The 12,521-nt window shown below is 59.4% G+C and overlaps 1 protein-coding gene across 3 annotated transcripts; it reads left to right on the forward strand.

Moving 5' to 3' along the window:
• Window positions 1-92: 92 nt before the first annotated feature.
• NFKB2 (nuclear factor kappa B subunit 2) lies at window positions 93-12,498 on the forward strand. Of its 3 annotated transcripts, XM_083866770.1 has the most exons (24): window positions 93-154; window positions 2,817-2,996; window positions 4,090-4,134; window positions 4,494-4,572; window positions 5,053-5,093; window positions 5,196-5,294; window positions 5,541-5,692; window positions 6,317-6,423; window positions 6,570-6,728; window positions 6,819-6,923; window positions 7,068-7,153; window positions 7,279-7,417; window positions 7,497-7,616; window positions 7,714-7,899; window positions 8,063-8,204; window positions 8,341-8,455; window positions 8,654-8,861; window positions 8,952-9,121; window positions 9,284-9,386; window positions 9,500-9,729; window positions 9,927-9,996; window positions 10,114-10,286; window positions 10,364-10,475; window positions 10,571-12,498. In XM_083866770.1, the coding sequence occupies exons 2-24, from the start codon at window positions 2,952-2,954 to the stop codon at window positions 10,684-10,686; spliced, it is 2,802 nt and encodes a 933-aa protein (XP_083722896.1). In that variant the 5' UTR covers window positions 93-154; window positions 2,817-2,951; the 3' UTR covers window positions 10,687-12,498. The 3 variants fall into 3 exon arrangements, with proteins under 3 accessions (XP_083722896.1, XP_083722897.1, XP_083722895.1); XM_083866771.1 differs by lacking the exon at window positions 4,090-4,134; XM_083866769.1 differs by lacking the exons at window positions 93-154; window positions 2,817-2,996 and adding an exon at window positions 3,081-3,235.
• The last annotated feature ends 23 nt before the right edge of the window (window positions 12,499-12,521 follow it).

The following is a 12,521-nucleotide window of genomic DNA, read 5'->3' on the forward strand; positions in this document are numbered from 1 at the left end:
GAGATGCCCGTCCCCTCGGGGGACCCCCGGCCCGCCCTCCCGCTGTCCCCGCCGGGCGGAGCCGGCTCCGGGAAGCCCCGGGAGGCGGAGCCGGGTCGGGACTTTCCCGGTACCGCGGCCGGGGCGCGGCGGCCGGGCTGGGGCTGGGATGGAGGTAAGCCGGGGGTCCTGGGGGCGCCGGGGGGACGCGCCGAGCGGCGGCGGCAATGGGAGAACGCTTCCCAGGGAAAGGGAACTGAGCGGTCCAGGGATGTAAAGTTCCTGTGCTCGGGCTGCCCGTCCCACGGGAGGGTCCTGGGCTCGCCGGTGCCTCTGGGCCGTCCAAGCGGCCACCTGGGGATGGGGATGTTGGGAAGATCCGGGCTGGAGAGAGTTGCTGTCTTGGAGGGGAGAGGAGACAGCAAGACCCAGCGCTGGCGCTTACACCCTTTTTTCCCCGCCGGTGGGGAAGTTCCGTATTCTCTGTGTTGCCAGTGGGTTCTGCCCCATCCTGCAGCTCTCCCTCTTTGGCCCTTGAGCCCTGCCTGCCCTGGAGCGGGGCTGGCGTGCTGCCAGCGGGCAGATCCGTGCCCCAAGGGAGCCGTGAGCTCCAGCACGGCACTGGGACTGCGGGCAGAGGGGAACTGCAGAGACTGAGAGACTGCAAACCCAGGGAGGGGTTCTCTGAGGGCACACAGCTGGATTAATAGCTCATAACAGCAGAGGAGCTGATTTACAGGCCCTTAGAGGAGAAAACCAGAAGATCAGTGGGTGGCTGGGGTTTGCCAAAACCAACTCGATAGCCACAATGGGAGCAAAGGCACTTTACACAGAGATACACAAACGGCTCCAGTGCTCAAGGCAGGCTGGCAGAAGGGGAAGGCTTAGAAAGTTTTCAGGGAGAGGGGATTTCTCCCTGCCATATTTGCTGGTCAAGAACTTGGTTTCTAGGAAGGGTCTCAGAGCAAAGTCACTGTGAATGTGATTTGAAAGAGACTCAGCAGCCTCTTGCCAGTAGCTCCTGGGACTCCAGGGATGAAGCAGAGCTCAGGATTTGTGCAGAAATCAAGGCCAAGTATTCAGGGCCGTTGCTTGCAGGTGTTAGCAGAGCCCAGGGAAATCAAAATGCAAAGGGAAGAGTATGTTAGGGGAGCAGCCAGCTGAGTGGCTGGAACGTGTCAGCTGCACACTAGAGCAGTTCAGAGCAGGGCTGCACTCCTGCTGCCTCCTGCTTTTCTGGAGCACCCTTTCCCATGGCTACTAAACACTCTGCCTCAGACAGGCTGACGTATGTTTCCCTCCTGCCTGCAGGGCATCAGCTCTGCAAGTCAGCCGACTGTCATGGGAGGAAAGAAAATAGCACCTGCATTACTAGGTCACGTTCAAGGAGCTGCAGGCATGGAAGAATGGCTTTAACTCGCACTGCTAGCCAAAGGCTGGCCCTTAATTGAAGTAATCTGGCTGGCACAGGGAGGCTGTGCCATCTGGCAAGGGTGCTGTGGCAGTGCTGCACTCCAGGGCAGGGAGCTGGTGCAGCTCTGGGCAGTGTCTTGCAGCTGGATTGCAGCTCTTTCCCCCCATTCCCAGCAATGCCCAGAGAATCCTTCCTGAACCCTAGGAATGTGTGAAGATGGGGAGGAATTAGCCAAGCAAATGGGGTCTGCAGTTCAAGCCCATGATCCAAGGGCAGGTGTGTTGGCTAACACAGAGCAGGGCGTGCTACTGGTGGGGGAAGGAGAGATGTGTTCCCTTCTGGGATGTGTAGGGGATAAAAGCTGTGTGTGCTACACTCCTAGGGGAAACCCCAAGTCCTGGGGGCCAGAAAGGCATGCTGCTTGGCACAGAAGGCAGAACTTCACCTTGAGAGCAGGTCTGAGGTTGTCTGAGGTTGCTTTTCCAGGAACAAGGAAGCAGGTGTTGACACCATCTCTGCTCAGCCAGCAAGGTGGGCTTCCTCCAGCACACACTGCACAAGTGTGCAGGGATATGGCTGGTGACCTCCAGAGAGAGCCAGAGCTGTGCAGGATGGGGAGACACAGGCACGACTCCATGACATTCTTTAATCATCCTGTTTGCTGCAACAAATGGAACTGTCCCAGGCAGCAGCGAGTAAGCAGTGAAAATCCCACAAGAGGAGATGGAGCTGATGCCATGGAGAAGTGGAGCTGTGTTATTCAAGGGGCACAGTCTGTTCTTAGCCATCAACTTCAGGCCCCCAGCAGGCTCAGTGGGTAGGGTAGGTGGCTGTTCCCAGCACACTGAGGAAGGTTGTTGGTCCCTTTGTTGACCTCCCTGGAAGATCTGTGCCAGCAGATGGTGGTGGCAGGCTGAAGCTGACCAGGTGGGATCCCCACAGCAGGCACTCTGTGCTGCTTCCCACAGAGCAGCAGGGGGTCGTGCCCATGTTCCTAGGAACGTGGACCTTTCTTTGGAAGCCCCTGCAGAATGGCAGGAGGAAGATCCCCAGCTCCTTTTGCACGCCTGGATCTCTACCTTGCAGGGCCCGCAGACCCCAGTCCCAGCCTGCACGGCTGCCTGGGATGCATCTCTGTGCTTAGGTGGCAGCCAACCGGGAAAAGCCTCAGGCTTGGGGTCACAGGAGAGCCCCTTTGGAAGACTTGAGTAGCTGAAAACTCTCCTTGAAAAGGCTCTGTTCGGCTTCTGAAGAACATGAGTCACGCACGGATTGAACAATCCCCTTCCTTCCCCGTTTCTCCCACACACTCAAAATCCCCTGAGTGGAACCTGCAGCAACCACTGATTCAGAAATTCATGGTATGAGGGCATTGTGGAGTCAGATATGTTTTTTGGTTGTTTTTTTTTTTTTTCTTGGTTAGTGAGAAGAGATGCAGAGCACGCCCGTAGGCTCTCCCCTGATCCTGCCCCTTTGCTAGAAGTCACCGGTGGTTTTCTGTGGTCAGGCAGCCCTTGACCCCAGCGGAGCTCCTGTGGTGCTGGCAGTCCCTGTGGCCATGCTGGGGCTGGACGGGTTCCTGAGACAAGCCTCTTCCTCCCCGGTGAGTAGGAGGGTGTGAGCGCTGTGGGCGGCGGGGAAGGGCCCCCGGTGCTGGCAGTGCCTCGCTGGGGTCGGCGGGGAGCGTCCAGTGCTGAGCGCTGGGGCGGTGGGAGATGCTCCCACGGGGAGCCCTGGGGCTGCCGCTTCCACTCTGAAGGCAGTGGGAAGGAGGCAATGGGAACACGGATAGCGAACGCCTCTCTCAGGCCACCCCCGCGGGAGGGATGCAGGGACTGCTGTGTAAGTTGAAACTGGGGAGAGGGAAAACACCCCTTTGGGTGCCTGGCGAGGGGCTGCACACTCTGCTTCGGTCTGCAGAGATTCCCCTGCCCGGGGGGAGCCCGTGGGCGAGGGGACAGCACTTTGGGGCGACTCCTTTTTGAGTCCATAGGGGCTTGGGGACGATATCCCGGTGCGGGAGACACATCCCTGTGCAGGATGGGATGATGTGGGGTGGGGGACCCAGGGGCTGCTGCGGGGCTTTGTGGCGCGGGCGGGGGGTTTCACTGCAGGTCTCGCTGGGCAAGGGCTGGTGGCAGCGGGGACCGGGCAAGGCCTGGTGGCAGCGGGGACCGGCACCCGTAGCGGGACAGGCGGCCGGGGGCCGTGCGGGGTAAATCCCTCCGCACTCCCGGGGGGAAAACACGGCACATCTGGCGCCGCGGAGCTGCCGGGCAGCGCCCGGGCGAGAACGGCCGGGGGAGGCGGGCGGGAGCGCTCCGGGATTTCCAGCCCGCCCGGGGCTCCGAGTCCAAAATTCCCAGGCGAGGGAGGAGGGGACAGCCCGTCCCATTGCCCCGGGCGGCCGCGGCGGGGGCAGGAGCAGCCGGGGCGAGCAGAGCCCCGCGCTGGGCCGGCCCGGGGATCCCGTGTCCGTGTCCCGTGTCCGTGTCCCGTGTCCCCTGTCCCCGGTCCCGTGCCCCGTGTCCCGAGCGGGTCGGGCCGTGCCCCGGGCGGGCGGGCGGGGCGGGGCGGGCCGGTGACGCGCGGTCCCGTCATTTCCCGGCTCGGCGGGGTTTCTAGGGACTTTCCGGAGTGGCGGTGCCTTCCTGCAGCCCCGCTCCCTCCCCGCTCAACCCCCCCTCTCCCCGCAGGCCGGCGGCCGGCCCCGCGCCGACATGGACGAGCAGTTCCCTCCCGTGAGTGCGGCTCGGACCGGACCGGACCGGACCGGGTCGGGTCGGGTCGGCCCGGGGGGTGTCGCTGCCCGGTCCCGGCCCCGCAGCCGGGCAGGGGGCAGTGCCCGACCCCGGGGGTGGGGTGGGGTGGGAGGTGCGGGTCTGTGCCTGCCCCGGGGTGGGCGGTGCGAGGGTCTGTGTCAGCTCCAGGGGGGGCGCTGAGGGGTCTGTACCTGTCCCATCTCTCTTCCCGGGGAAGGACAGGGGTCTGTGCCTGCCCCCTTGGGGTTCTGTGCCAGACTGCCATCACCCGCCCAGGGCAGCTGGGGGATTCCAGCCCCAGCACACTCATGACACTCATTTTCCCTCCCGTCACCCAGTGCCTGGATGGGATTGACTATGATGACTTCAGTTTCGGCTCCCACATGATGGAGCAGAAGGAGCCGCTGATGGAGACAGGTAAGGGCCCCTCTCTGGTTGTACCCTTCTAGGGGTCCCCAGCTGCAGTGGAGTTTCCCAGCAGGTTGACTCATGCCTCTTAGTTCCCAGAAGCACCGCAGGCTTTGTCCATACTGGTCCCACTGTGGGGTGTCAGGGAATTCCTGCTCCATGCCACGAGGATGGGGCTTGCTCCATCTGGCCCTGCTGTTCAGTGTACCAGAGACTGCCCGGTTGGGCTGTGACCTCTTGGGGATCCCTGTTCCCCAAGTGACAGAGCATCCTCTGGCCCTCTCCTCTTTCTGTTACTCCGACTGCTGTTCCCAGCTGGGCCATGACAGCACAGGGTTTGGGGGCTTTGGGGTCTCTGAGGACCCCCATGAGACAGACAGGGGTCACATCACCCTCAGTGCTGTCCCTGTATCTCCAGCATCCTCGGTGAGAACACACACTTTACTTATCCCATGTTTCTCATTGGTACCTCTCCTTTCTGTCCTCCAGTGGAAGGTCCCTACCTTGTCATTATTGAGCAGCCAAAGCAGGTAAGTACATCACCCCGGTAAAGAGAGGTGTAACTGTCACCTCCTGCTCTCATGGCTCCAGGCTCTGGCCACCCTTGGCTGACCAGCTCTTTGCCCCCACAGCGGGGTTTCCGATTTCGGTACGGCTGCGAGGGGCCCTCCCATGGGGGGCTGCCGGGAGCATCCAGTGAGAAGGGCCGCAAGACCTATCCCACTGTCAAGGTGAGCACTGCCATGGGAAGGGGATGGGGCAGTATCTTCAGCCAGTAGTGCTTGAGCATCAGGAGGGAGCCTTGAAGGAAGAACAGGAAATTTATAATAAGCTCTTGTGTGTCTCCTGGTGCTGGAGGGTCGGGGAAGCCATGGCAGGAGGAGTGGTGGCCATGAGGAGGGATAACAGGGATTTGTAGAGAAACCTTCAGGCTCCTGGCTTATTATACCTGACCCCCATCTCCTTCTTCCCTGCAGATCTGTAACTACACAGGGGTGGCCCGGATCGAGGTAGACCTGGTGACGCACAGTGACCCTCCCCGTGTACATGCCCACAGCCTGGTGGGCAAGCAGTGCAATGAGGCTGGCAACTGTGTCACAATTGTGGGACCCAAGGACATGACTGCTCAGTATGTGCAAGGAGGACCCAGGGTAGCCTCTTGCCTGTGTGAGGTGGCTCTGGGTGCTGTTTGCAGCTTATGAGATGGGGAGAAGATAGGGGTTAGTGCACCCTGGAGCTGGGTTTGCTGGATAAGGTCAGGCGTGTGTTCAGACAAGTTCATTGTTACAAGTCTTTCCCCTGAGCATTTTGCCTGTCTCTGGATTTTGACATACGCAGCTTATTTTGAGCTTCTGTCCTTGAGATTGCAGCTCCCCAGCTTTGCAGATGACTTTTGAAGTCAGCCTGAGTAACAGGGTTATTCTGTAACTGCTGCAGTTGCTCTTACATATCTGTCCCTGGCTCAGCTCAGTACCATTTGCATCCCTCTGGCCTTCAGTCCTGGCCTTGTCTTTGACAGCCCTTTGGACTTGTCACCTGTGGGAGCCCAGAAACTCTGGGCTCTTTCCTCTCAGGGTTCCTTTCCTCTCCTCTGTGGTTGCTTCTCTTCTGCCACACACACACTGATTCCCTGCTGCCTGAGTGGCACTGCTCCATGCTCAGATCCTTCCCAGCTGCAGGAGTATGTGCCTTTTTGGGCTTGCTGCTCCTGGCCTTGATGCTCCCAGATCCCAGCAGGTTCCCTCTTCTCCAGGTTCAGCAACCTGGGTGTGCTCCATGTCACCAAGAAGAATATGATGGAGATCATGAAGGAGAAGCTGAAGCAGCAGAAGATGCGCAACAGGAGCCAACTGCTGACGGGTGAGGGCGGCCTGGGGACTCAGTGGGCCTTGGCACCATGGGCTGACAGCTGGGGCTGGGCTTAGTGTGGGGCTGGGGTGGGTAGGAAGGGGATCTGGAGCACTGTCCTCCCATACAGCCTGACGGTTTGTCCCCTGCCCTGGCAGAAGTGGAGCTGCGTGAGATCGAGCTGGAGGCGAAGGAGCTGAAGAAGGTGATGGACCTGAGCATTGTGCGGTTGCGCTTCACCGCCTACCTCCGGGACAGCAGTGGGAACTTCACCCTGGCCCTCCAGCCTGTCATTTCAGATCCCATCCATGACAGCAGTGAGTGCAGGGCCAGTCCAGGAAAGGGATGGGGCAGGAGGGGATGTGAGGGCTTTTGCACAATGACTCCCAACACCTCTTGCTCTGCAGAGTCCCCTGGAGCTTCCAACCTGAAGATCTCACGGATGGATAAGACAGCAGGCTCCGTGCGAGGAGGAGATGAAGTCTACTTGCTGTGTGATAAAGTTCAGAAAGGTAAAAGCCATTCTCTCCAGATGAAACCTTCTGGAGGGGCTGTGGCAGGAGAGATCTGGGGCTCCTGCGTCTTCAGGGGTCTGTGTCCTTGGAGCCCGTTTGGGGCAAGGAGACAGGCAGTGCCAGGGTCACTTGTTTTCCCAGATGACATTGAGGTGCGTTTCTACGAGGATGATGAGAACGGCTGGCAGGCCTTCGGAGACTTCTCTCCTACAGATGTGCACAAGCAGGTACAGGGGAGGAGGAGAATGTCCTGCTCTGCTTCAAGGCAGATGAATGCCCTGTGGGGTGAGGTAGCCCCATCCCCAGCTCCAGGGATGAGCAGAACCTCATGTCCATCATGTCCTGCCCACAGTATGCCATTGTTTTCCGCACACCTCCCTACCACAAGCCCAAGATCGACCGTCCTGTCACCGTCTTCCTGCAGCTGAAGCGGAAACGGGGAGGGGATGTGAGTGACTCCAAGCAGTTCACCTACTACCCAGTGGTGGAAGGTGAGCACCACCCAGGCAGGCTGGCATGTCCCCTGCTGTCGGGGCTGCCTCTCACCCTGCTGCCCCTCTCTCCCCACAGATAAGGAAGAAGTGGAAAGGAAGCGCAAGAAAGTCCTGCCTCAGTTTCCTCAGCACTTTGGCGGTGGCTCACACATGGGGGGGGCTGGCGGGGGGGCCGGGGGCTTTGGCTCTGGCGGAGGTGAGTGGTGATGCCGCTTCCCCTCCCTTCCCACGTAGCTGAGGTCTGGCCCTGGGGCTTCCCTTCTGCTCACCCATCCTCTTGTCTTGCCCTGCAGGTGGGAACCTCAGCTTCCCATACTCCCCTGGGCTGACCTACAACAGCATCTACTCGCCTGGCCCCCACCCAGTGGGGAGCTACCAGGGGGGTGTGCAGATGAAGGGCCCCGAGGCAGAGGGGCCTGAGAGTGACAGGAAGGCACCTGCAGAAGAGAGCACGTACTGCAAGGAGCTGCAGAAACACGGTAGGAGGGGCTGAGATTAAGGGAGGGCTGGGACACATCGCTCGGGAGAGGAGCGATGCACTGGAGACCTTTTGAGGTTGTGTGCTGCTCTCCACACCTGGTGGATGCAGAAAGGTGGATGAAGCTGCTGGTCCTGGAGGTGACATCCTACTTTGCCCCCCAGCCCAGCTGTGCCAGCTGTGGATGCTGGCTCTAGCCCGTCGCAATGCCCATGCCCTGCTCGACTACTCGGTCACCGCTGACCCCCGCATGCTGCTGGCAGTCCAGAGGCACCTGGCTGCCTCCCAGGATGAGAACGGAGACACGTGAGCACACAAGGGGTTTGAAGGGAGAGTGTGGGGGTCTTGTTGTCGTCAGAGCCACTATGGGGGCTCTGAGGGCAACAGGGAGTACCTGCAGAAGCATGGAGCTGACCTAGGGGCCATCCCACTCTCTCTATAGGCCTTTGCACCTTGCTATTATCCATGAACAGACAGCTGTGATCAAGCAGCTGATCGACGTCATTGTTAGCATCCCCAGCCAGCAGATCGTCAACATTTCCAATAACCTGCAACAGGTACATGTTTTTCAGAACAGCCAGTTCTCACCTGGGAGTAGTTCCTCACTGCTATTTTCCAACCCTGGGGGCTCCTGTAGCTGCTCTTGGCTGAGGGGAGGCTGCAGATCTGAACAAGTTGCAGCTACTGGAGAGAATGGTAGTGCAGGGCTTGGCTCCTTGTAAGAGCGTTTCTGAGCATGTGCTGCTATCCTGCAGACACCACTGCATCTGGCAGTCATCACCAAGCAGCCCCAGGTGGTCCAGCTCCTGCTGCAAGCCCGCGCCGACCCGAGCTTGCTGGACCGCTATGGCAATTCCCTGCTGCACCTGGCACTCCAGACTGGTGATGAAGAGATGCTGAGGACGCTGCTGGCTCATCTTGGTTCAGCTGCCCCTTATCTGCTCCGCCTGCCCAATTTCCATGGTGAGTGTGGCTCAGGGATGATGGGCAAAACCCCAGTGGTGCCATCATGGGCTTGGCCAGAATGCTGCTGAGCCTATCCCCATCTTGCAGGCCTCCTGCCTGTGCATTTGGCTGTGAAGGCAAAGAGTTTGGCTTGCCTGGACCTGCTTGTCAGGACGGGAGCAGATGTGAATGCAGTGGAGAGGCAAAGTGGGAGGACCCCACTGCACCTGGCTGTGGAGATGGAGAACCTGAACATGGCCACCCACCTGGTGAAGAAGGTATGGAATTGCTGGTGTAGTGGTGGCTGTGGGACAGGGATGGGGTGCAGTCTCCTACAGGCTCCTGGCAGAAGTGGGGGCTCCCCTGAGGCCTTGGGGTGACAGGGTGTAAGAGGAGCAGTGCCCAGGCAGCCCGTCCTCATGGCCTCACACCTTTCTTAGCTGGGAGCAGACATCAACAGTCGGACTTTCGCTGGGAACACTCCTCTGCATTTGGCTGCTGGCCTGGGCTCCCCCACCCTCACCAAACTCCTCCTTAAAGCTGGTAAGGCACTGGCCTTCCTCCTTCCCTCCCCATAGCTCTGTCTGCCTGTGCTGGGTGGTGCCAGGCACAAGGTCAGACCCGTGGGCCTGGCTCATGCCACCCTTTCCCAACAGGTGCGGATGTTTTGTGCGAGAACGATGAGCCCATGAGCCTATCTTCGTCAGAGGCCAGCAGCGACACAGACACCGACCCTGAGGAACAGGAGCTGGCCATGGATCTAGGGGAGCCAGCCCTGGCTGCAGAGCACAGCACCAACTCCAAGCTCTCCACACAGGGGCACTGGCAGGCAGGGCACAGGCAGCGCCGCTGTCACACGTCCCTGGACCTGACTCGGAGCCAGAAGGTGTGTGGCACAGTGGGACAAACTCGCTGGGAGTGTTTCTGTGCAGGCCCCAGCATGGATGAGGCAGAGCTCCAGGAGATGCTCCTGTGAGGATGCCTGTGCTCCTCTCCTCTGTGTTCTGCAGAGATCCAAGGTGTGAGGAGGCAATGGGTGATCTGGGCAGTGCTTTGGAAAGTGACATCCATGTCTGTCTGCAGGTGCGGGAGATCCTGCTGCAGGCCTCCCAGCAGGGGCCCGAGGCAGAACTGCCCACTGCCCCCCAGTCAGGTGAGCAGCCCCTTCCCCTCCTATCCCCCCAACTCAAAAGCACCACACCTAGGCAGGGTAACATCCTCCCAGCAGCAAAGATGGGCAGCCTGTGATGGGGGCATCTCTTTCACACAGGGAAGGTCTTGTCACTGGACAATGAGGCACTGCAGGGGCTGGAGCAGCTGCTGAACCAGGACTGCAGTGGGTCAGACTGGATCGAGCTGGCCAAGCGCCTGGGGCTGTGCAGCCTCGTGGAGACCTACAAGGACACACCCTCACCCAGTGTCAGCCTCCTGCGCAGCTACGAGGTCAGTGCCTGTTTGGGGTGACCCTGTCCCTCTTAGCTATCTGGCAGTCAGCCCTAATCAGTGCCCTCTCTCTGCAGCTGGCAGGTGGCAGCCTGGGGGGACTGCTGGAGGCACTGGACTCTATGGGGCTCCAGAACGCCGTGAGGATGCTCCACAAAACCGAGGCACTGGAGAAGCTGCAGAGCACAGGTACAGAGAGCGAGGGCTGGGGCTGGTGGGCAGGGTGTGTCTCTGCTGCCCTGCTGTTGCCCCATCACTAAGAGCACCTGGGGATTGCTTTGCAGAGCTGAAGGAAGACAGTGCCTACGGCAGTGAGTCGGTGGAGGAGGAGCAGGCACCCACACTAGCCCTGAAGCCAGGAGGTGAGCTGCCTCCCAGCCAGCAGCCACAGGTGCACTGAGGAGCCAGCCAGCAGCCCCTGTGACCACACAGGGAGCTGCACTGCCCTCTGTCTTGCCCACACAAGTGCCTTCTGGACTCGGGGATGGGATGCAGCTGGCTCCTGCCCATCTCTGCTCTTATTTAATGGTCCCTCTTCTGAATAAAAGGACACAGGTTCCATCAGTCTTTGCCCTCCCTCTCTCCAGCCCCAGCCATGAGCTGGGCACTAACTCCCCTGAACTCTGCTTGAGTTTGGAAGTCTGGCAGGAAGGAGACAGCTGCCAGCCCCTCCTCAGCATCCCTTGGTGCTGGAGCTGTCCCCAGCCATGGGGAAGAAACCACAGCGCACCCAAGAAGTGAAGAGTGAGTTTTACTTCAGTAACTGAGAGAAGAAGCTGTACAAAGGTTTTTTTTTTTTTGCCCCCTACCCCCCAAGCCACCTGGGGCAAGGGTGGATTTTATATTTTTTTTTTTTTTTTGCAATAGACTCAAAAGAGCAGAATAAAAAGTTTTGACACATTCGCAAAGTCAGTGCTGAAACCAGCCAGGTCCCAGGCGGCTGAGAACTGCATGTGTGCCAGCCCCTGGTCACAGCCCTTCACTGTACCTGGACCACTTTCTGGACAATCCTGCAGCTGTGCTCCAGCAGTTGCACCTTGCTCTGGACAGGAATTCTTCAGCCCACTCTGGAGTGGTGATGGCTGCCCCAGCCTGCCCCTCACCTTGGCAAGGAGGGAGCATGTTGCTGAGGAAGGGGCTGCACCACTGCTGCTGCAGCACGAGGACTGCAGCACTGCAGACAGGCTTTGCTGGCAGCATCTGAGGCCCCAGCCATGCATTGGAAAAGAGATGGGAAAAAAAGCTGGCTCCAGCCTGTGCTGGACCCATAGGGCAGGGGGACCCCCAAATCAACCCTGGCTCCAGGGGTCACCACCCCACAGGGAGTACTTACACACTGCTGCCCACCATACCCTGGGTACAATGCTCACACCCAGGTTGCTGCAAACAGGGCCAGTCCAAGCTGCCAGCAGTGGGGGTGGAAAATGGGGGTCATGAAGCACCGGTACATCAGTCTCCTATGCAGCCACATGTGCAGCAATGGGTGCTGCCATCTCAAGGCTGCCTCCTTGGTACTGGTAGCCACAGGGCTGTCTCCCTGAAGGGTTGCTGGTGCTGAAGTGGAGCTGGGGAGCAGGCAGCAGCAGTACACACAGTAGACCATGCTCAGCTTGCTGCAGGGCGGGGGTGTGGGGAGCTGGATCGCCCCCTGAGTCCTTTTAAAAAACTCCTTCCCCCAGAGTGCAGTGCCTACAAGATATGGCTGGGTTTGTGGGTTTTTTTTAAACAGTTCCCAAAAAGCATCAAAAGTAGCCCCTCAAAAAAACCTCCCTGGTGGTCAGCTCGATCTGGTACTAAAAAGTGCAAAACTGTATCACAAAAACTGTTCAAAAGTTGTAAGAAAGCGGGGAGGGTGCAGAGGTGATTGAGGTGGCAGGGAAGGGACCAGGTGCTGTTGCCCTGGCTTCCTTGGCCACCAGCCCCAGGAGAGGGGACAGTCTAGGGCTGGCCCCCTCCCATCTACCTCCATGGCACGATGGAGCTGGAGAAGCAGCCGCTGGCTTTGTTTTTCTGCATTTGTCTTTTTTTTTTTTTTTTTAAGCCATTGAAGAATTGAGCCCAGCAGATAGGTTTAAGTTGCTCCCTCTCCTCACGGCAGCAAGAGTAGATCCTGCAGCCGAGTGCTGGACAAGGAGGGGCAGGAACAAGTCTCATGGGGCCAGGCAGCTCCTGCAGGCAAGGACTGGGGACCATCCTGCTCTGCCACTGTCTCCAGTGGAGGGGCCATGGCCCTGC

This window comes from Zosterops lateralis, assembly GCF_965231275.1.
Source record: "Zosterops lateralis genome assembly, chromosome: 8".
Classification (NCBI taxonomy): domain Eukaryota; kingdom Metazoa; phylum Chordata; class Aves; order Passeriformes; family Zosteropidae; genus Zosterops; species Zosterops lateralis.

Bases quoted from the DNA above. Each gene is read 5' to 3' on its own strand.
- NFKB2 (XM_083866769.1), top strand. From the start codon at position 3,170: ATGGGAACACGGATAGCGAACGCCTCTCTCAGGCCACCCCCGCGGGAG. The intron at 5,094-5,195 runs GTAAGTACATCA...TTGCCCCCACAG, and splicing joins TTATTGAGCAGCCAAAGCAG to CGGGGTTTCCGATTTCGGTA. The intron at 8,862-8,951 runs GTGAGTGTGGCT...CCCATCTTGCAG, and splicing joins CCGCCTGCCCAATTTCCATG to GCCTCCTGCCTGTGCATTTG.